At 39.0% G+C, this 23,360-nt stretch overlaps 4 protein-coding genes across 7 annotated transcripts; 2 read left to right on the top strand and 2 right to left on the bottom strand.

The window, feature by feature from the left end:
* Window positions 1-1,674: 1,674 nt before the first annotated feature.
* Window positions 1,675-9,071, bottom strand: LOC106752387 (nitrogen regulatory protein GLN3-like). Of its 4 annotated transcripts, none has more exons than XM_014634063.1 (8): window positions 8,673-9,071; window positions 7,476-7,628; window positions 6,850-7,310; window positions 6,100-6,346; window positions 4,573-4,770; window positions 4,230-4,482; window positions 3,887-4,083; window positions 1,675-3,447 (listed from the first exon to the last, which is right to left on the bottom strand). In XM_014634063.1, the coding sequence occupies exons 1-8, from the start codon at window positions 8,808-8,810 to the stop codon at window positions 3,307-3,309; spliced, it is 1,788 nt and encodes a 595-aa protein (XP_014489549.1). In that variant the 5' UTR covers window positions 8,811-9,071; the 3' UTR covers window positions 1,675-3,306. The 4 variants fall into 4 exon arrangements, with proteins under 4 accessions (XP_014489549.1, XP_014489548.1, XP_014489547.1 ...); XM_014634062.1 differs by lacking the exon at window positions 8,673-9,071 and adding an exon at window positions 8,137-8,363 and having other exon boundaries at window positions 3,887-4,062; XM_014634061.1 differs by lacking the exon at window positions 8,673-9,071 and adding an exon at window positions 8,137-8,360.
* A 734-nt stretch (window positions 9,072-9,805) lies between these two features.
* LOC106752342 (serine/arginine-rich splicing factor 2) lies at window positions 9,806-13,683 on the top strand. The gene is made up of 4 exons (XM_014633977.1): window positions 9,806-10,318; window positions 10,950-11,093; window positions 11,697-11,894; window positions 12,262-13,683. Exons 1-4 carry the CDS (start codon window positions 10,137-10,139, stop codon window positions 12,266-12,268), a joined length of 531 nt encoding a protein of 176 aa, XP_014489463.1. The 5' UTR covers window positions 9,806-10,136; the 3' UTR covers window positions 12,269-13,683.
* A 3,326-nt stretch (window positions 13,684-17,009) lies between these two features.
* LOC106752341 (lysophospholipid acyltransferase 7) lies at window positions 17,010-21,469 on the bottom strand. Its single transcript, XM_014633976.1, has 6 exons — window positions 21,233-21,469; window positions 20,485-20,756; window positions 20,259-20,410; window positions 19,914-20,122; window positions 19,204-19,525; window positions 17,010-18,510 (listed from the first exon to the last, which is right to left on the bottom strand). Exons 1-6 carry the CDS (start codon window positions 21,442-21,444, stop codon window positions 18,289-18,291), a joined length of 1,389 nt encoding a protein of 462 aa, XP_014489462.1. The 5' UTR covers window positions 21,445-21,469; the 3' UTR covers window positions 17,010-18,288.
* A 268-nt stretch (window positions 21,470-21,737) lies between these two features.
* On the top strand, window positions 21,738-23,034 carry LOC106752280 (protein FAM136A-like). The gene is made up of 3 exons (XM_014633856.1): window positions 21,738-21,954; window positions 22,110-22,250; window positions 22,619-23,034. Exons 1-3 carry the CDS (start codon window positions 21,871-21,873, stop codon window positions 22,817-22,819), a joined length of 426 nt encoding a protein of 141 aa, XP_014489342.1. The 5' UTR covers window positions 21,738-21,870; the 3' UTR covers window positions 22,820-23,034.
* The last annotated feature ends 326 nt before the right edge of the window (window positions 23,035-23,360 follow it).

Raw genomic sequence — 23,360 nt, 5'->3', positions numbered from 1 at the left:
GTTAGGTATTACGATACCATGAGTAGATGCACTGGCCATAGTATTATGCGCTATGTAAAGTCGCTTAACACCCGTTCCTTGTCACGCGTTATCTGTACAATTCTGGAGAAATGGCGGAGACCCCAGCCCACTATGCTTTTCTTGTTATTACATTATACGGGGGACTCGGATTGGAGAGAAAAATATATATTATATATATAAATTTTTTTATATAAATGTACTATATAATGTGACATACTATTTATATAAAAAAATATATATAATATATACATATTACATATATATACACACATACATATATATAACATAAGAGTCGATAGTAGAAACATATATGATGCTTTCGAAATATCCAAAACAACGTCCAATGTTATACTGAAATAATTTCGGCCGTGACTTTACACCGATGTCCTGTTACACCTCCACTATTTGGATATTTCTTTCCCCCCGACTAGGGAAGATCTACTTTATGTGAGAGACAAAATATCGTTCCATTCAAAAAGAGTTAAAAGGACTCCGTCGTATCGGTCTGTCATAAAAGAGCTCGGCGAACATTAAAATACAAGAAAAAAAAAGACAAAAATTGTCGTAATATTGAATAGGGAAAAAACCTCATAACATCTTGGATAAAATATCCTGTATGATCAGTTGAGAAGAGTATATCGGCTCTATGAGAACTCGGCAGAGTTATTCACAAGACATGTAAACATTGTGAAGATCCAAACTCATGGCAAGTTATATCGGAGTGTGATATTAAACCATTGATAAACACATTGAAACACATGGAAAAGATTACAATTGAACAACCCGCGATTAACCGTACCTTTGAAAGCGTGTCGTTAGCGAATCAAGTTGCACCTTGCATATTGCATTTCAAACAGCTATATTCTACAAATTAACTTTTCGCAATGTACACTTCTCGTTTTATTATCGTTATCATATTAAATGATTTGTGTAATTGTATATAGGAGGTAGATATGGACCCTAAAGTTTCGGTTATACTCTAATAAAGTGAAGGCTCTCTCCAATCCGATCCTACTTGTGAGAGAGAAAGAAAGAGAGAGAGAGTTAAGGGGGGAGAAGCCACAAAATATATATATTTCTATTATATTACTATTCATAGAAATTGGCTACGCAGCAGCAGTGGAACGATAAAATTCATGACCTTTAACGTATGTGACGTATGAATAAATGTTATCTAAGTATTATTACTTTCTTAAGTTGCCGCGCGTTTCTCGTTCGTCATCGAATGGACAGATAGAAAAAGAGAGAGAGAGAGAGAGAGAGAGAGAGAGAGAGAGAGAGAGAGCGTAAATGAGTATCCGTAGTGACGACGACAACGATACATAACGCTACGCCGTGTTCATTATTGCTTTTTCCGGAGTTTTAGCTTATGTAATTGCGCAGTACGCAGCCCGAGATTAAGTACAAGTCTTCCGAGAGGCAGAGGATGTGGAAAGGAGCGAGGGTCAGGGAGGGGATAGAGAGAAAGGGAGACGAAAGAGAGGAGATAGATAGATAGATAGATAGATAGATAGATAGATAGATAGATAGATAGATAGATAGATAGATAGATAGATAGAGGGGGGGGGAGAAGGGTGGAAGTTTAGAAATATTAATCGTTTTCGCACAATTATAGCAGTCTCGTAAACTCGATAGCATCTACAGGTTTCTAACTTAAGGCTTCGCGAGTGCATCCTCCGAATAACGAAGAAGAGAGGAGGCACGTCTGTGACATAGCTGCTAGCATGCTGCATTTTATTCAGGCCCCGAAGTTTCCTATTGCGCCAATCTTTTTCTATATTTTATTGTCAACCGCTCAAATTTTTTCGTCATCGGACAAACACGTTAAGATGTTGCGTATGAAATGCAGGATCTTTCGTTGAATTTTTCATCCGTGTCTCTTATACACGTGAAATAAAGAAATTACTTCTTCTATTCGTGTTTGGTCATAACACGTTGAACACACCAATTTTCTATTGTGTATGTGTGTTCAACTGAAATAAAACACTCAATTAAAATGTCTCATTTTGCGTTAAATGTTGATCAAATTTGTTTCCCTTTCAACAAAAAATTAATTTACTGTGTCGCCTAAAATCAAATGATTTTAATTTTGGAAACTTCGAAATTGCAATGAAACATTAAACAGGTTTGAAATTGACTTCTATTGTATTGTATTGAGTTTTTCACTTTTTAGTCGATATAACTTCTATTAGAATTAATAAACCAATGTTATGTTATTGGTACCTTGTACCAATCAGCCATAATATCGTATATTCTTTTTCACATTTCCCTATCATACTCTAGATCTTAGATTTCCTGACCAAGCGGTTCTTGGTCTTCAGTATCGAGTGTCTTATTTCGTAACTTATTGGAAAAAGTGAATTAATTACGATAAAACATATTTCGATTATATAATGAGACTCCTATATAAAAAAGCTGTAAAAAGAGATTCGATTTCGAGAAATATCCATATTTTTCAAAAATAATAGAACGACAATTAGCCGTCAATTGAAATAACTTAATCAACGCAAACCCCCGTTGTAAAATATAAATATTTAAGTTAGAAAAAACATTATAATACTCGATATCGTCAAGTAGTAGTAACCAATATACCACTTGTATTTAAAATAAAATGAAAAATCCAACATTCATGGTGCAACGGTATAAAAGTTCGAGAGGACCTTCAAATTTGGAGCGTAATGCAGATGAATGTTGAAAGTCAAAACGACCTTGCAGGTACGCCATTGGAGAGGCCGTCGCCGTCGCCGTCACTGTAAAACCCCCGATCAAAACCAGACGACGGCGATAACGACGACAACGACGAGCGTCTCCGAGAGGCACCACGGGTAGTTCCGCGGCACATGTATGTACAACGGACGAGCGTACAAAATTTTGTATAAAAATATTTTCTTATATGTGTCTCTGTGTGTTCGTCGGTCCTGTGTACGTGTTACGTGTGAATGTATGTTTGTATGTGTGTGTATGCATGCGTACGTGCGTACACGTACAACGTGTCTGTTTGTCTACTTTTGTGTGTGTGTGTGTGTGTGTGTGTGTGTGTGTGTTGTGTGTGTGTGTGGTGTATGTACATCATGAATAATTAATACTGCGTAATTAATATCATCTCGTTTCATCGTGCGCGCTGAGCGAGAGAGTAGTGGCTCTCTTCGTAACACCGTCGCGATCTACCGCGTCCGTCATAAAACGACCCGCTATTTCTTAGCAGAAAGAAACGGAGACCCGTCGAACGGACTGCGTCGTCTAGAAAGCTTCCATAAGCATACCTAGCCGTGAAAGTCGACTCTCTCAATGCGCCTGATCCGAGAGCGAAGTCGCCACCAAATTCAAGGGAACATCGGAAACGTTCTCCTCGTCACCTTCTTCTGCTTCCTCGGTGTCCACGGACAAGTGCCGCTGCATACGCGTACCATCGGCTTTCACATGTTGCTGTAATTTCAACAAGTCATGATTGACAGAGCCACGAACTCACGGTGAAAAAGACATCACGGAACACAAGAACAAGTGTGAAAAATTCAACAATGTTTAACTTGTCTTTTTTCGGCTACTTTCAAGTCGCGCCGGGTCGTTGCAGATGAAACAAAATTGACCGTTGCAACTTTAAGGGCGGTATGCATAGTTGGATCTTATATTTAAGATCGTCCTAAATTCATCTTTGGCTGCTGCTGCTGTACGAATCGTTTCATTTGGCTACAAAGCATCTGAAGATGAAGACGACTTTAAATATTAGATCCGATTATACGAATAGTGGCCTAAAAGCGTAGAAATTTCGGCGATGTCACTCAAAATAATCTGGCAGAAGGATACGAATATAAAAATATCGCATTTCATTTAGACGCTCGTCCGTACAACGAAAGTGTTAACTTACGTGAATCATGTAACCAGGCAAAGGTAATGAGTAATTGAGTTGAGCGGTAGGCGGAGGCGGATGACCAGCGGCTATACGCGGGGGCGTCAACGCCATCATCAGATGGGGCTGAATTTGTCGTCGAAGTGCCTCCATCATACTGTCATCGCGATCCATTTGTTCCGCTCCTTGAGGCGCTAAGATCGTGTTTCCTTTCTCTGAGAATGTTATTAATCTTCAGGTGGGATCATTTTATCTCGAATTTTCTCTGGTAAAATCGCTCATACACTCATACGCGGTCAATATATGAAGGTCTCTAAAGAGAAATACTGCAATTTCCATCAAACGGATCTTTCGTACTTACTTCTGTGCCTCGTTGGTTTCTCGCCTTTGGGTCTGCGCCTGCGTGTATGTATGGTGTCCCTCCGCATGGTAACCGGACGATTAATGCCGTGTAGCTTGTAATACAGCCCGCAAGCATTGCACACCATCTCGCCCTTCATGTTTCTTCTCCAGATAGTCGTCGTCATGGTGCCGCAATTCGAGCAGGTCATCTCGACCTTCTTCGCAACGTTGCTACTCTGTTGGTCGAACTGTTGTTTCTGCTCGTCCACCATCTGAGATAATCGATCGGCGATATCGCGTGTGATTACTGACGCTGCTGCATCCTGTGAACGTAGTATCGTCGACGCTCTGTACAAAAATACCTTGCTCTTAATCTTGTTGGACCACGTGGTGAAATCCTGCGCTTGTTCTTCGTTGTGTTCATGCTGATACGCGGTAACGACGTCCGGACTCGCCGGAGCCTTGCTCGGGTAACTCTGTTTCCTGCGACCTTTCGTCGTTGTCGTTTCCTTACGACTGATGCTGGCGGGGCTAGACGGATTACTGTCTATCGAGGCACTCTGTCACACATGGGATATCGTATGTCTCTCTGATATTTTAGACCTTTGCGATACAGAGAAACGGCTTAATTTGGTTTCCGAGTTACTGCCGCATTTTTCATGAATCTTTCAAAAACGCAACAATAACTCCGAACTCAAATCTAAGAATATGTTTCTTTACTTTATTTCGACATTATCTCTAAAATTTTGCAAAAAGTTCTCTAATTAGACTTGAGATATGACATGATATTATTATTGTTATTTCTAAACACCACAGAGTCCGAATATGAACGTGACTAAATGTGAAAATTAAAGATTAACCCGCTTTTTTTTAACATACTCGAGACGTATTGTTCATCTTTCATTCTTTCCAGCTAAAATATATAGCTCACACATCTCTGTTTTTTTTTCACACTTTCTATCTGTTGTATGTATCACAGCCCTGAGGATCTCAGCAATTTTCTAACGGAGCGCGCAGGTATAGCCTACGGATTTACGGTAACGCTTTCTATCTATTATCAAGATGAAAAGACGCGAAAAGGGCACAGCGCCTAAGAATCCCCCAAAAAATCTGTTATGATAAAAACGCGAGTTACACTAAGCGTGAAGAAGGGATAACACAAAATATCAATCGTTAACAATGTATTGTCAGAATGTATAGCAAAATCCGAACGTTTATAAAATAACGAAAGATACTCGAAAAGAGAAATAGGGACTATTTGCTATTTATACTTGTAACAATATATTGATAATTTTTTATATTTGATTTGGAGAAAGTTATTTTCCGGAGCAAAAAACCAAAAGTAACAACAAGAAAATAGATAACAACTTTAACAAATTAAAACAAATGGAGAAAATTAAATAATGTTCACTTTATATACCGAATACGCGATGGAACTTTTCCGACACATTTTTTCACTTCTATAACACTGAAATAGGAAGCTAACACAATGAATCTCGAAGGTGTTGCCGGTTATCTTTTATCTACGGGACGATACCTGCAAGTGAATGTATTCTGAATAGACCTAAAGGGATTTCTCAATAGACCCGGCGACCGAACGGTGGTCACCTACCGAGGGGTCTTAAAGATTTTCCGTTGCCATACCTGCGGAACCTTTTCTGTTCTGGTATCTATACTAAATGTACAGATGTTCACATTTGGCAAGGGACTTCGGAGAATTTCAGTTTTTCGTTTGCGGCAAGATGAAATGTTCTCTCGTTGCGCTTACGGCACGTACGAAGTGTTTCACTTCGAGGAACAATACGTACTCGTAGCTTTTCATTCAAGAATTTTCCAACTGATTCTTGTAGAAATTTATTTTTTTATCTATCTGTTCGGCGTTCGCTTACCTTATTTTCTAAAGCTGTTACATTGGTACGATTACCGAGCACAGGACAATCGGACATGGTACGCTCTATGGTAGTCCCTTGGATATCCCTGTAAAATCTGACTTGCGAAGATAACTTATCCGAATCAACTGTTGTAATACCGATCTGCCTATTGTTGATCAAAGTGCGCAGCAGATTGGTCGCTTCGCCGGTAAATCCATTGTTCAGCTTATCGCCGTTCGTCCGAGTAATTTCCAAGCTTCTATTGCTGCGTTAGTAATAAATACAAATGTATAAACACACGAGAATGTAAACACACGTATAATTTGTATAATCACGTAACTTCTTATGATTATTATTATTATTATTATTCTCGTATATATTTGTTGCAAGTATCATCTATTTTCAGCAACATACCACCGATTGTAAGATCGAGCGAAAATATTTGCAACATCGCGTTGAATAAATAGATCTTACGCAAAAATAATTTAATGGCGATGCCACCTTGCCAATATTTTATCGCCAAAAATAGAAAAAATAATTGGAGAATACATAGTTATCGAATACAATGTGTCGTCTATCTCCCTCTATCTCAAACATTCACACGTTCACACGCACACATGCACGCATTGCGCGCGCACACCGTACGCACGCCGCCACACTTTATCTGTAAACAGTTGACACATTGTACCTGTAAAGCTCAGATAGTTACACATAGATAAGGAAGGTAGGCAAATATTTACCAAACACAAACAGGCTTGGCTAACTTACTTAGCTAGGGCTTGCCACAACTTAGTCGTTTCCTGGTCAATGTTGGTGTCGGAACAATTGCTCTCCGGAGTGTCCATCCGATTAACCGGGCTACAATTGGCTGTGTTAGGCTCGGAGTCATCCTGATTGCTCTCTAGTTTAGCTCTCTTGCTGATGCTGCTCGTCTCGTAACCGTTTTCTTCGCTCTCGGTATCTTGTTCGTCACGATCCTCGATCTCCAATCGGTCGGGATCCGAACTGTTGGAGCAGGTGTCGTCCCCTGGCTCGCACTTAACATTGTACAACTCTGGCATGTCGTCGTTATGCAATTCCAGACGATGCGTTTGTATTTGAGGTATTACGTTTTGATTAATGCTGGCCGGCTCGGAGTTAGGCTCCTCACTGAACAGTGTTTTGCTCAATTGGAGGAACGATTGCAGAGGGTTTACACCCGCTACTTTGGCAGTGGAGAAAGACTTTATCTATAAATAAAAAAAGAATAGAACAAAAATATTACCTTTGTCTTATTTCCAGTCTTCTTGTTAAGTCTGCCAAGTCAATCGAAGCAATATTATATTGTGTCACATTGTGTCACGGTGCATAATTAATTATATAATCTTATGTAAAGTAAAAATTGTATGATGTACCTGCTCGTCGTGAGACAGTTTCTTGGCATAATCCAGGTACTGTTTGAGTATAATGTCAGACTTGTGCGATGCCTCACGAAAGCTGTGCAATGTATCCAACTTAGATACACACCGATGGCAGAGACTTGGTGGTAGGGAATCACCATCCTTCACCTGCAAAAAATGCACTACCTATTAAGGTGATGTCATGAAAAAGCCGGTTGTACTTAAGGAGAAATGTATCAATACACACATAGACTGAAATAATTTTTTATAATAAGATTCTACTTGGAGATTCTGCAGCAGTGACTTTGTGTCAAATAAAACTGACTAGTATATAGTCAACGCAGAAAGCTTAATAACAGTATGATAAAAATATAAAGACACAATCATAACAAGTACTTTCAACGAACAAAATACGAGGGGCGAGAAATATATTCCTAGGATGAGGAAAAACTCGAACTCGCCGCTTATGTAAGTAATTCGAAAGACGTTCGCTCGCTGTGAAGTTATCACGCGAGATAATTCACGCGCTCGCAAAATTCCGAGGTTCGCGGTGCGTGAGAAATGGATACACTCGTGTTTCTAATTCGCCTTCTAACTCGCGTCGATGCCGGGATATCGATAAGGTGAGAGACACGGATAACGTACGATACGTGACAACGGAATCCGCGTGTGAAACCTGATAACGTGCCAACCAAATAAGGAGCCGCAGTTCTCTCCCCTCCCCTTCGACTCGCACCGTAGTTCCGCTTCTCGTTCGCGCTGGGCTTATCACTGCCATTTTAAATGCCGCTGCTGCTCGTCGGCTTATCTCGCGGACACATCTCTTGCCAAACTTTCTCCCGTGGCACGCGCACATACACACACACACACACACACTCGCGATGACGCGATCGCGAGCGCAAGCGTGATCGCAAACGAGCGGAGTCAGAGAGAAACGGAGAGGAGAGGGAGACTGAGACAGAGAGAAAAAGAGAGAGAGAGACTGACTAAATCTCGCGGTAGAGAGCGCGAGAGAGCTTCGGGTGCGAGTGAGAGAGCTGGTGAGGGAGTCAGCGAGTGAGCGAGAGAGAGAAATCGAGAGACAGAGATGGAGGTAGACGACGGTGACGACACGGGAAGAACGCAGACGGAGAGACGCATACACAATTGTGCGAGTAGTACAGATGGTCGCGTTTGATAAAAATGGGAGTAATCGTAATACGAGATACTCACTGTGAGCGACAGACATGTCAGTATCTTCTCGGCGAAGTTTCGCTGGGCGCCCTCCTGCTCGAATATGGACAACTTGACACCGTCCGACGATAAACAAAGGCGACACAGCTCGTAGAACTTCGACGGTACCTCGTACATAATTGCGAGTTCCGGCTTGCCTGCGGCCCACGTAAAGCGCGAATCATCAAGAGATGAACTCTATCAGCGGTCGACGTGCGATCTTTCTCCACTGCCACTATATACGCGTTCAGCAACGAGGATGGCCTTACGCGAATCACTTATCACAGTCACCGCCGCGGCTCATTGTCAGCGGCACCAGTACACGCACCGTCGCGTATCACGACATACAAAGGTGGACGAGTTCCTAGTCGGAGAGTCCCAGCAAGCCATCGGGACGTTACGCCCTCTAGAACGCCTGTTTATCACAATCGCTTCATTGGCGATTTCTGATTGCGTTCCGAAATGCATATTTGGCCGGCAATGCCGACGGTTACATTCCAGGAGATCGATTGCGCATCTCAAAACGTCGTGACAGTTACAAAAGTGAACGAATTATTAAATTACTGGAATATTTATATTTCATTGGTCAACACCCGGGCCAATTGTTTCAACTTCTCGGTAAAATTTATCCGACAGATTTATCTATCAGGTAAATTTTTATGTGAATGATTTAAAAATGAATGCGCCTATATACTGATATATACAATGTCGATGCACTTATCTGCTTGGATTAACCGTAATTTTTGCCTTCCAACTGAATTCCAGCAAAAACGAATTTTCATTTCTTGCTGGATTCACTATTTCATCGCGCACGCGCGAAAAGCGAATTTGCTCTCCACCATTGCCTTAGATTATTATTCAGGAAGAGCGGAATTTGCAAAGTAAGGGGAAATCAGTGATAGAAATTCATCATCCGGTTTCCGGATACGGAAATTCGAGAAACTACAAAGATTGCTTCTCAGTAAGGAGACAGGAAGAGGCACAAAGTTCTTTTATTGGCCGAGTATCATCTTGAGATTATCTTCAGATGACACGTAGCCAATGAAGCGACTCTGTGTCTCTATGCTTCTTGCTGAAAAGCAACCCTAATAATGTCCTTGCACCGAGTCCCTCTTTTCAATAACCGCGCATTCACGAATGTGTCGCATATCGAACTTTTGCAACTTGCACACGTAATTTATACACGTAGATACGCATTTACGCAACATCATGGATGAGAAAGCTGACGATGTAATCGATGTTTAAACATTCGTTTGACTTCCGCGGACCAATGCGTAGTGCGTGTTCTTCGTACCGCCATGTAGTCGGCTGTCCGCCATTACCGCAATTTTCGTTCGCCATCTTCTCTTCCTCGCGTGGCACCGGGGTGCGCGTAGTTCTGCGTAATTACCTCCCAATTTGTCAACGAAGCACGGCACTCTCCACGATTTATCACGAGAACAACGTAACTCACGTAAGGGCAAGATGAGTTACGGTAGGCCACCGCCCCGCATTGACGGTATGGTTTCTCTGAAAGTCGACAATCTAACGTATCGGACAACACCGGAAGATCTGAGGCGGGTGTTCGAGAGATGCGGCGAGGTCGGCGATATTTACATCCCCCGAGATCGCTTTACGCGCGAGAGCCGTGGTTTCGCGTTTGTCAGGTAAGCATCAGCATTCATCATCGCATCGTTTAGCTCGTCGTCGAACCGTCCGAGCGAACCTACGCGTGTACGCCGATGATGCTGACGTCACGACGCGATCTAGAGCACACCACATTCTCGCGCACTTGTGCGTCATTTTTCCGCTTCTGGGAAATACTTTGATGATGTACTACTCGTTCCAATGTGGATAATGTATTGTGAAATAGGTTTTTTGGTAGTTACAAGTTCAGACTAACGATATCGGCGAGATAGCAGATTTGTACGAATGTATTTTAACATCAATCTCGTGTGCGTAATTTTATTCTTCTTTCATTGCCTGTGCTGTAGTGATGATTTGAAGGAGAAAGTGGCACCATTTATCTAGAATTAATAATTTTCTATGTGGAATAAATGAAAATCGTGTGAATAGCTGTACGATCTTCTTCTGTTAAATTGAGAAATGTTGCAATTTCTTTGTCACTAGCTATACCAAATTTTCTAAATTTTCAACTTTACCTTGTATATGTGAAACATAATTAAATAAAAATTTGGGTCAGGAAAATACAGCATCCAAATATTAAAGTAGTTAGCAATTTAAATCCTAAGAATGTTACAACAGGTCAAGTAATTTAAACATATATTTCTGTTGCAGATTTTATGATAAGCGCGATGCTGAAGATGCGCTGGATGCTATGGATGGAAGACTGTTGGATGGCAGGGAACTTAGAGTGCAGATGGCGAGATATGGACGTCCTACGTCCCCCCATCGAAGTCGTGGAAGTCGTCGGCGTGGAAGGTGAGCTTTGTAATTTTGATATTTTATGCTCTTTTGTTCTAGGTTAGTTGTAGCATTTTAATTAGCATAGCTTAAAATTAATTAGTGAATATAGACAAAACAATTTCCTATTATATGACAATTTTTTATTATATATACAGGATATTAATGAATTGATATGAAACAAGCTCTGGAGAAATGGCGCAAAATAAGTTAATATATTATTTATATGCTTTTATTATTATGTACATAGGATTTATGTACTCTAAATATCTATTACACGATAACGCGTGATCGGCCGTTTGATGAGAACTCGCATCACGCGATATCGCGTGATTGGCAATGAACGTTTTAACATTATTTTATTTCCATCAATCAACGAGCTATGTCGCCATCTTTACAGTACTAGCCTACCGCATTGCACATGATCATTTGCCAGTTTTCTTTAATTAATAATTAATAACATTTACATGATTGTTTTTGGAAAATGGCAGAGGACATTTTTGTTCAGTTTGACCCAATTCACCTGCCCTCAAATACTGAAACATCAGTACGCTGTATTACTGTAAGGAATAATGATAATATTTTAAATATTTTTGAACTCGTGGTTTTCTTTGTTTACAGATCACGAAGCAGAAGCAGAGACCGACGACGCTCCCGATCTCGATCTCGTAGCAGGTCGCGCAGCCGCGACAGAGATCGCAGGCGTTCTTACAGCCGTAGCCGCAGCCGTTCTCGCTCCGACAGCAAGAGCTCGCGCGGAAAATCTCGCTCTCGCAGCAAATCTCAGGACAGGCAAAAAGACAGTCGTTCCAAGTCAAGGTAAGACTGTACTTTCGTAATTTCGATTTTGCCACCGAAAGACGAATTCTGCAAATCATGGAGTGTTTCTTCATCATCAATTTATAAAATAACAATTCTGAGAATTCTGTACTTGAGGTTTTAATTAACTGCTGGAAAAAAAGTCTGGCTGTATGATTGGTGAAAATGCAAATTTGGATAAATAAATCAGTGCTCTTAATTCGTTACTTTACCACGTGGTCACGTCTATCACACTTCACTACATATCACGTTTTAACGCATAACGCAAATTCGGATACTTGGAATTGATCCCATTGTTTTTCTACGCGGCACACCGATGAATTTAGATGGTTTATTATGGTCGATCGATTCTGTCGTATATTTTCAGGGACTGAGGTTCTCGAAAGAGTGTGTAACAGGATAAGAATGAGTGCGCGAGCGTCCAACGAATGCCGAACAATCTATGTTGAGATTGAAAAAGGTATTCCATCACACTCTATAGCAACACTGTCGCACGCTTCTTCACGTTCTATCATTTTAAAGACATACATATTATATACATACATATATTTGAATTAATATTACGCGTCTTCCTCCTGTTTCGGAGGCCGATTAGTTTCTCAATAACATATATATATATATATATATTCTTTTTCTGCGTGCTTCTCCTTAATTCGCGTTAATAACACTTTTGTTGTGCAACAACATTGTTTAATTAACGTTGTTTCCGTCTTACTATCGGATGAATTCTTTAGAATTTTGTTCGTATGATCTACCTTTGGAGGTCGTACGCATTTTGTGTATCTAATTCTTGTGGATAGATATTACAATACTACGTTTGTGTGTTACGTTTGATGAGGTCCTCTCAATGGCGACATGTACCATTCATATATATTTTTCACCGACGAATAATAATATTACGAGATGGAAGAAAATAGCTTTCCTTGCTACGTTTTATTCTTCTACTTTCTAAATCATATCGGTTGTCCGCCGCGCGAAGCTACGCTGATTAAGCTTGGTACACACTTGCAAACATTGGTGACAAACATTAGTCACGAAGTAAAATTTACTCGTAAAATTCTACAGATATACTTTGTAAGAGGTAGAAAATAACGAGTAAGAAAAAACACGAGCAATCATGGATCTGTGTATTAGAAGCTCTGTTGTATGAAGTATTTCTCTCGTAAAATTTATTATTATCATGATCTTGGATTCACATTTTATCTGCAAATAGATTCGATACATTTAGATTCGATACATTTTAGTTGTGCAAAGAGTTAACACGATCAATGAAGATAGTCAAGTGTTATGTCGAAGGTCTATTAGTCTGTTCGGGATTTAAATTTAATGTTGCATAGCCACGTTCAACCAGTTTGTCATCTCATTTTACTATGTAAATTGATAACTTACAAATGCAATGCGATAAAGATAACTGGAACCTTTTCTATATTGTCGTTAGGAAGCAGCAATGAATTAAACAACATTTGCTGCATAAAAGTAATGTGGTATACAAAGACATTACATGTTACTTAGCTTCAATATAAAAAAAAGGTCGCTTTAGTAACGTTCTTTTCGCTTATCGAAAGTGTTTGCCAACAATGTATCTAGGTGTGTGTACTGGGTTCACAAGGGAAGTCCTTTATCCTCCCTGAGAATGAATTCAAAGTTTTAGGTTTTTTCTCACGCACGACAATACATTTCTAGAAATAAGTTTGCGTTGATAGGCAATCGCTCATGTAAGTCCGCACACCGTAGATTCATTTGTAATAAAGCGCAGTGAGTTGCAGAAGACAGAGCTGTCTACGTATCCCTTGTTTTTCCTTTGTGGATTTTAATGTGTAACGCTCGACCCACCTCTAGGTTTTGCGTCTATACATATTATACATATATTGTATCACATATATATATAAAATAAACATTTTATATATATATGTGTATAATTTTTATACATGTGCATAGTTGCAAATGAAATGTCGGATGATTATTACTTTATTGAAATATCTGTTAAGATTGAGATTTGTCAGAAAAGACTTTACCAGAATACATAAATCTTTCCCAGATCGGTATCAAGATACTTTATATTATAATTAAAATTCTTGGTTTAACTTTGCTAATGAAAGGAATGATCGCGCAAATTCTTATTTATCTTATATAGACTAATAAATTACGAAATATATCTGGTTGAAATAAAGAACGAATTTTTTTGTTTACCGGGCTTAATTTTTCAGACGATATACGAAAAAATGCATTCTGCATTTGTGGCATGTATATTTTATTAAAAATCACAATAATGTGTAAATAAGAAATAATTTAACGTCACTAATGATTCCGACATTTTATACTCAACGAAGGTATATATCTGTATATATTGTTCTATATTATTACATATATATAGTACTATATATGAAAATATATTCGCTGGCGATTGGCTGGCTGTTGGTATTGTTGCGTCTTTTGGAAATCTAGGAGGCACGAAGCTTGTAGATCCTTGGATTCGGGGGTGGTTTACTCTGAGGTATCGGATTAGTCTCTCGCGGAGAATTCAAGTTCGCGTGTATTCGATATAACTGTTACAGTCAAAATGTGTTTGTGTGTATGACTCACTTTATTTTGATGACAATTTTTGCGCACCGACTTCAGTGATCGGCTCTTAAAACATTGTATGATGATCTTGACATAATACGACCTGTAGTGTTGCTTAGAATGAATACAATCACTTATTATATCGAGTAGAAATGCATTATAAATAGGAAACAGTCAACAAAGAGAGCATTAGCATATGTGAATTTGGTAACAGCCATGAACTATCAATTGTTACAAGTGTTATACTCGTCCCTGGAGGATACTTGTATTTTACAATATTCGGTAATTCAGCTAACATTGAACATTTTGACTGCAACATACCCCTCCGTGTTTCCGTCGGTTTATTCTCTCACTTATACCTACAGTCCCCCCAAAAAAATAAAAGCAAAGAAAATTACTACTCCTCTCACACACGGATGCGACACATTTATTCTCTGATGACTAAGTTGTGATTTTATGGTGCCACAGGCGGTGGAGAGGAGTGGCGTGGCGCGGGGGTAGCTGAGAGTAAGCAGTAAGCCGAGTAGCAGGGGGCTGTAAGCAGTTCGCAGTAGCGAGAGAGAGCGCTGTTGATGGTGCGGTGCGGTGCGGTACGGTGCGATGCGGTGCGATCCGGTCCGGTCTGATGGTCTGGTGATCCGGTGATTTGTGGAAGGCGGGTTTGCGAGAGGTCAGGGCGAAAGAGAGTGAACGAGCGAGCAAGAGAGAGAAAGAAAGAGAGAGAGAGAGAGAGAGAGAGATTGGGAGCGAAAGGAAGAGAGAGAGAATGAGGGAGTGAAAGTTTTTAAAGAGGGAATAGAGAAGCCAAATGTGATCTGCAAGTTAAAAACAAACTATGATTCTGTTGCTGGCTTGTTCGGACGACGTCCGGAGCGCAACATCGGGTTCTAGCATCACGCGACAGGCCATCACCAGACCAGACCTCGCGAACAGAGGTGCCTGTGATTCATAAAACATCGTAATCATCGATCGAGCATCGGTAAACGCAGTCACACGACACGGTAAACTATAGTAGACCATAGCGCTCACATCATTGTGCCCTGAGAGTGGCAGCTCTACAGATAGTAGTCTTAGGATACGAACGACTGCGTTCGGCAGATAAAGCAGCTTAGCTAAGCATAAAAACGCCGCGGCGGATTTTTCGCCGAACGACATTTGGCCGCGTTTATGATTTTTCTCACATGTTTATGTTATTAAGCGGTCCGGCGTGTTAAAAGTATGTTGGAAGAAACTGCGATCGCTCAGTAAACATGATGAAAAATCGTAAACCACTGTTGTCGTTCAGCGGATAATTTTTTACGACCGTTGCGAAGCTGCTAGCAGTGGAAAGCGTTTGCTAAGCTGTTTCTGCTGAACGCAACCAATGCCATTCGGTCTAACCGACGAAGCTTTGGAAAACGCGAACCTACGGAGCATAGGAAAGCTTGGCTAACCAATCAAATATTTTGGACAAGACCCCCTCCTCCACGTTCTTTCGAAATTGAACACGTGAGAAACTCCATGTTTCTCGGGAAACTAGGCAAAGTACACGAGATGTTAGACCGTAAAAGTACCCTTTTCTCAAAGTGATTTGTTGCAAAAATGCTTAATTTTTAACCGTCGTGCAATCATAGATTTCAGTCAGAGCCACAGATGTCTTGAAAGAATTCCACGTTAGATGATCTTAACTCCTTACATGGCAAACCCACCATATGGCAGGCAATATTTGCTTGATCCAACGCGGCAGGCAAGCCCGCCATATGGCGGGCGGGGTGAAAAATATGTTCAGGATCATATATCGAATACCAATGATATCTTGGGGTTTTCAAGATCGCTGATCATGAATCTGAACTCAAAATTCAGAAGTTCAACATGGCGGATACCCGTGATTTGGATAAACGTCGGTACTCGGGGATATTTGAGATTTGTTGATTACAAATCTGAATTCAAAACTTGTATTCAGTGACCAAAAAATCCTCGAGACCGAGTTTCATCAAAATCGAACTATTTTGATTTCCCTGCCCCGTTTGGAGCACAAACAGCAAAATTTTGCTTGCCACGTAAAGGGTTAATTTATTGTTAGTTTATCTTCTCACTATAGAGCTGCCTCCGACAGTGCTTATCGCGTGTCATTCATAATTCATCTTTTTATTTCGTTTACGTTACATACATACATGCGTATATATCGAATACGGTTGTTGTGCAGAAAATGCTTCATTTATTTTGATCATTTGAGATATAATTTTTATTCATTGTTGCTAAAGGATATTTTTCATTTTAGCAATTTTTCAAAGTAAATGTTACTTTAAACGAAGCAACGGGATTTACGAGCTTCGATAATGACGTGTTATAAAAATCACGACCCTCGGTAATCTCGAAAGGTCTTTTTAAATGCGAAATGTGTGATGACCCATGCGAAACCGTACAATTATAGCTCTCTTTTTCCATCGGAAGCGCCGCAGACGATGTGGAATAACGCATGTACTTTATAGATATTTTCGTTGGTTTTTACAGATCACACTCGATTTCATGAAAATCGGAGAATGGACTTTCTCGGAGAGAACTATCTTCGTATTTTTTTTTTATCATAAATTATCGTGTGTTTTCAACTGTCACGTATATTAGCAAATGTTACAAGTAATGAGGATAGGAGAGCTGAGTCTAGAAAGGTTTAAGATGGATATAGGCGGAATTTTTGAGCGTCCGAACACGGAATCGGTGTTAACGCATGAGACGACGATGCTATTGCATTATCTCAGTCCCGAGCAATTGCCACACATCACCTGCCTGCGAAAGATTTGATACTCGCAACAGCGTCACACCGACCGAAGAAACTTGGAAGGAATATGTTTTCTAGGAAGATTTTTTCCCATGTTTCACCATGTCTTTCTTTCAGATCTAAAGTGTGTAACTGCTCACGGGCCTATGTAAGTATTCGCATATGTGGAAAGTGTGTTTTAAAAATGACCGTATAAAATATTTCATCTTAACGAAGTAACATGTACAACAATGGATTGTGCAGATGTTGCAAAGATTAATAAAAATCTGGTATCAGGTAAAGAAATATATTTTTTTATTGCTCTTTTCGACTATCGTCCACAAATGTATCCCTATGTTTCCGTTTTACATTCATATGATACACGAACGATACTTTCTACCTTTCCTAATAAGAAACAACACGGATGTTCGAAATATGTCGTAAAGGATGTCTAGATTCTCAACAAAAAAAAAATAAGACGTCTCTTTCAGACACTCGTATTGCATAGGATTATAAGAATATTTCAGAGAGCGTGTAACTTTAACTAAGTGGCACTCAAATTTGTACTAGTGATATCTTCCAATACCCGGTATTCCCGGTATTCCGATACACTGGTACCACGTAAAAAAATATTAACAATGATCGCTACTTTTTGATCGTACGCTTTATCAAAACGACGCGGAAGATTATAAGTTTCTTTTGTCTTTACAACGCACTTTTTGAGAAATCTAAAGCAGAGATTCCCAAACTCGCTTTTCGGCATTCTTTTTTTTCCTCTCCGGTATCTTTCAATATCTCACATACCTGACATCTTCCTAAATGTTATAAGGAGGTTCGGGTCCTACAATTTTCCTAATGTATGAATTAATATCGCAAAATTTGAACATGAAACTGATTGTATATCAGTTGAAAAGTTCGAAGAAATAAAACTGCCGTTCCTCGTTTATGGCACAAGAAGAAAATCCAGAGATGTCTGGTGAAAGTTTTGCACTCTTTTCCAAAAAAATGGCTTTAGAAATATTCTTCCATATGGTACTCTGATACAGGAATCCCTGTTTAAAAAACAACAAAGCTCAGCGAAGAAGAACGAAAGAGTTACTTGTTCTTATCGTCTTCGCTTGGGCGTCGTTTCAAAAAGTAAATCTTCAGGACTCGAACAAATAAATATAATACAAGTCCTAAGATATGTCCAGAGAAGTATAGACTCTTGTAAAAGTGTATTATCTCTTGAAGATGTAGCAACTGGAACGGTACACCAAGATACGCCATGCACGTGAGTTTCGCCCACCATAGGAAGAATCCCCAAGCCTTTTTACCCTGTATTTAATTGCAAAAATGTTATTGCACACAGGTTGTACGTAATAGAAGTCGGAGAGAAAATTATATTGGAAGCGCGAATTTGTTGGGTCAAGAATCGAGCCCGAAATTGCCTACTCCATCAACCAAGTTCTATTCGCTCCGATACATTTTCTCTCCCCCTTTTATATATCTTAACTGTCAAGATAATCTTACTAAATCTCCTTTTTCGTTCGATCGCCTATAATATTTTTATGCTGTATCTGAAAATATTGTTCCGGACGAATTTATGCTGTATCCGAAAATATTGTTCCGGACGAATTTATGCTGTATCCGAAAACATTTTTCCGGACGAACTTTGCAAGTTTTATAAATTTTTACTCGGTCGTTTTACAAATAACAATTCGAAGAGTTTAATTAATCGTAGTTAGCTGTGGTAATTATGATAAACGTATTTTTAAATAGAGAAGAAATGTTTTTCAATTACCGATATCCTTATGTAAGCAAAGTTATCGCAGAAACCAAGTCTGCGATAAAACAATTATACGGGTTTTTAATATAATGTTGCGAATATGGCGACATTCGTTCGCTAAGGGTTAATACGACAAGATACATCTTATTATATTCTATCTATGCTAATTTAATAACGAAATTGATTTCGCTTGCATACGAGAACTGAATTTATATGATTTTTATGCCAAATTTATTACTTACGAATCCGTTCGGATCGCACTGATTGTAGAACTTGGTGCTGATGTCCTCGAAAGGTAAATAGAGCGGAACTTGGCAGATGCAAAAATAGTAACCTGCAGCATAGCCATGCCATAAAGCAGAGAGAAGCATCGTGGCTATAGTTCTCAGCCCTTTATGGGGGAATCTCTTATAAACGCATATAGCCATCCAGTACTGTATACACGTATTCCACATTTTCATCGTGTGCCTAACGAATGGAGTAGTTTCCACTTCCCACACGTTCATATTGTGCACAGTCTCGAAGTCTTGCTCCATACCCTTCAGTTTTTCTTCATCCGCTGACCTGGTGAGTGATTAACAAATTATTCACTTCAACAGAATATAATCTTGACAACATCACAGTGATAAACTCCAAAGAAATAACACCAAAGGAATACTTTCTTAAGTGATCATGTTGCGACGTATCCTGCATATATCAACTAAATGATCACGTAAGCAAGTTTCCTTCCTCAATTATTGTGATTCTTAATATAATCAAGATGTACGTACAAGCGTGCCTTTCTACTTGACAACTCTGATGACCCTCACCCTACCGTGCCAATCAATTTGACTTTTAAACTGAGAGAAAAGAAGCTTACTAAACATGTGCCTTGAGAAAAGGTGTCGCCGACACACAAGGGATAAAAGCTAAACAGACACAAAAATGGACACGGAAAGCGAGTTTGTCTTACAATTTCTCGATTGTTTTGTAATCGCGCGGACCTAGACCAGGTATGGGCTGGCAGTGGACCGGATAAGCTCCTAATCCTGACATCTGACAGACGCATTCAGCCAGAGCCATGCCAATAAACATTCTCAGTCGGAAGCTGGCGAATGCCGGATACATGTAAAAGAATCTATATATGAAACTGTGTTCTTCAAACTCCAGCGTTTGCGTGTACTGAAATAGCGAAAAAGGTGCATTACTAGAATGAATATCCGGCTATCGATGATGTGTCTCGATATGTTACGATTGTATAAAGTTACATGCTTCGGCATGTTTTTTATATAAGTGTAAAATGCAGCAAATATATTACATCGCTGGGGAAGAGATGGTTCATTGCTAGAAAAAGTGCGATGAATGCTGCGATTTGCTTGAGCTTGTAAAACGTGAGCGGCCACGGATCGACATGCTTGGAAAAAGGCCTGTGCAAAGAATCCCAGTATGTTCTATAGCGGTAATACGGACCTGTAAATATCGGAATACGTCAAAAATATACAACTTTTATCTAGATCTCATTCATTTAGATTTCGAATCTCTACCTGTTAGAACACCCATGTAACCAAAACTGTAATGTATCACATCCATGAAGCTGATGTTCTTGAGTGCTTCCGAACCTGTCCCTTGAACATCATCACTTGGCGCTGTAGCTGCATTATTGATTTCGAATGCCAATCCAGGTAATTTTAATGCGAGTATCATTACAACGAGATTTGTATGAGTCGGTGAACTTGGCAATCCGAAATAGTCACCCAATCGAAAGATCACCAGTAAGTAGAAGAAGGAGAAAAATAAGCTGACTAGATGGCATTTTCTGAAAAATTAAGTTTGTATATTTAGTTAAAAAGTAAGTTTGTATATTATATATATATAACGGTATTTTAATATATGTATATATCTTAACGGTATTTTAATAAATATTTAATGATTATTTATATTATTCAAATTTTGAAAAAATCTAGACAATGTTATATCTTACACTTTATTATACAATATCTCAAAAATTTTAAAATTATTTCTACCAAAACTTTCCTCAATACAAATGTCAATTAGGGGTGACTAGCATTAACCCCAATTAACCAACTGATTAACTCAACGGAATTGACTAATCATGTTTGCCAATTAGCTAAACTGATCAGTTCGAAATTGGTGCAAGTGATCTTAAATGTCGAGATATGACATAAGATATAACAAGATCAATCAATGCAATGCTCCTTTAGTGCTTATATACTACATTATTATAAATTATATCATAATGTTTATAATTATCATAAATTAACATATTCATACTTCCATGACAAGTTGGTTATGATAATAGCGTTGACGAGAACTATAATGAGCGGGTGCAAGATTGACCATCCTGAAACACAGATCACTAACGCGAAACCAAGAAGAGTCGCGAGCCATTGTTTTGCATAAGGTCCTTGCACCGAACGATAAAAAGGCCCGACCGCCACGGAGATTAACAGCAGCGATACGTACACAACATCGTTCCACAACATCTCTCTACAACCAACCGTGAGCGAATGAGGAGAACAACTGACTAAGCATATCTGTAATTCGTGTCAATTGCAAATCTCGAGGTTTGTTCTATCTGGCTGCTGTCGAGACTGCATCGTAACCGTTATAGGACGAATGAGGGCTCATCGCAGCCAATTGGTATATATTCTTAAATGAATCAAGAATCTAAAAGAAGACTCCAATCACTGAGCTGCTTTCTCCGCTGAATGCAGCCTACATGATTGGAGAATTGATACCGGTCTTATATCATCGTGTAAACTCAGCCTATATCTCTTCAAGTACGGGTGCATAGATGATAAGAGTAGCACATGCATTCTCCTCATTATCTAGGTTAAATTTCATATATTTTACAATAATATCTTTTGTAGCACAAACAATTGTTACGGGATAAGTAAGATATAAAAGCGATGGAAGCACAAAAGAAACGAGTGGAAGACAATGTGACGAGACTGGTCGAGGAAATTGATAAGTCTGTTTTACGGAAAATGCAGGTATTTCTAAATTGGACTTTGAATCACTTGATTGAAAAATAAGAATTTCTAATTAAAGGGGAAAAGGTAAAAAAAAAGACATAAATCAATTAACGATCTTTTGTCTCACACTTTGCACATTTCATACATAAACGCAATGTTATGTTACATTTCAGAGGGATATGCATAGGTGCGCTGCTTCCTGTTGTGAAAATGAAACATACACCGCGCAAAAAGTGCAAAATTGTGTGGAAAATTGTACCACCACTTTGCACAAAGCGCAACAATATGTCCAAGGAGAATTTGATCGAGTGCAGGTGAATAAATATGTTCAATTTAGTCATTTAGCGAATACAAAGTCTTGAATTATTACAATTGCTTGATAGTTTATATTCTACAAAATGTTGCTAAGAAGACATTAATGTATCAATGTGTGTGTGTGTGTGTGTGTGTGTGTGTGTGTGTGTGTGTGTGTGTGTGTGTGTGTGTGTGTGTGTGTGTGTGTGTGTGTGTGTGTGTGTGTGTTACAGTTATAAAAAAATTAATGTCATAAATTTAATATAGACAAATATATAAATGAATATATTTTTAAATTTTAATCACAACTTTGAGCACCTCTTGTGTAAAACAAATATATATATTTTCTACATATTTATGTATTTTCACAAATATGATTTCCTTTCAGAATCGTCTGCAGAGATGTATAATGGAATGCAATGATGATATAAGGGACAAGATGGGTCCAAATCCTACACAGACAGAAATAGACAGATATAGCGAACAATTCGAGAGGTGTGGTACTAAGTGTGTAGATTCTTATTGTGATTTATTGCCATCCCTGGAAAATACCATGAAAAGAGTTTTGAGTAAAAACGAATTTCTTTAGTATCTGGTTTAGTCAATTTATAAGTTGAATTATAACTTACCGTCATACTGTTGACATTTATAATTAAATATACATATAAATGTGTTCACAGTTATGTAAGAAACAGAAATTTTGTAAACGTACTGAAGGTATGAACTAGATTTACATATACAACATATGATATTGTATATAATAAAAAAGATACTGTTTGAATAGACAATTTCCCAAATACTGAATTGGTCGATGTGAATCCGTAATGCTCTTCATAAAATCAGGAAAAACGGACATGCAAATGAGTGCGATTTAAATATAAACCGACTTGATAGCTTCCGTGCTGGATGACTAACGGCGCTTCGACACTATTGTGTATATGCGTACTACCGGATCCATTATTATGTATAAAATATATGTTGTTAAAATATACGTTGAATAGTGATGCGGACGATTCGGATACTCATTCTTTCGCACATCGGATGGAATAATGATGAGCTTAAGAATTCAATTATATAACGTAACATATATAGCCACCGACCTTTCATGAGATCGCGAAACTGATAGCGCG

Source organism: Dinoponera quadriceps, unplaced genomic scaffold, assembly GCF_001313825.1.
Source record: "Dinoponera quadriceps isolate SergipeBrazil2010 unplaced genomic scaffold, ASM131382v1 scaffold248, whole genome shotgun sequence".
NCBI classification, from domain to species: domain Eukaryota; kingdom Metazoa; phylum Arthropoda; class Insecta; order Hymenoptera; family Formicidae; genus Dinoponera; species Dinoponera quadriceps.
The sequence above is the reverse complement of the archived record's forward strand: the minus strand, read 5'-3'. Positions and strand labels throughout refer to the sequence as shown.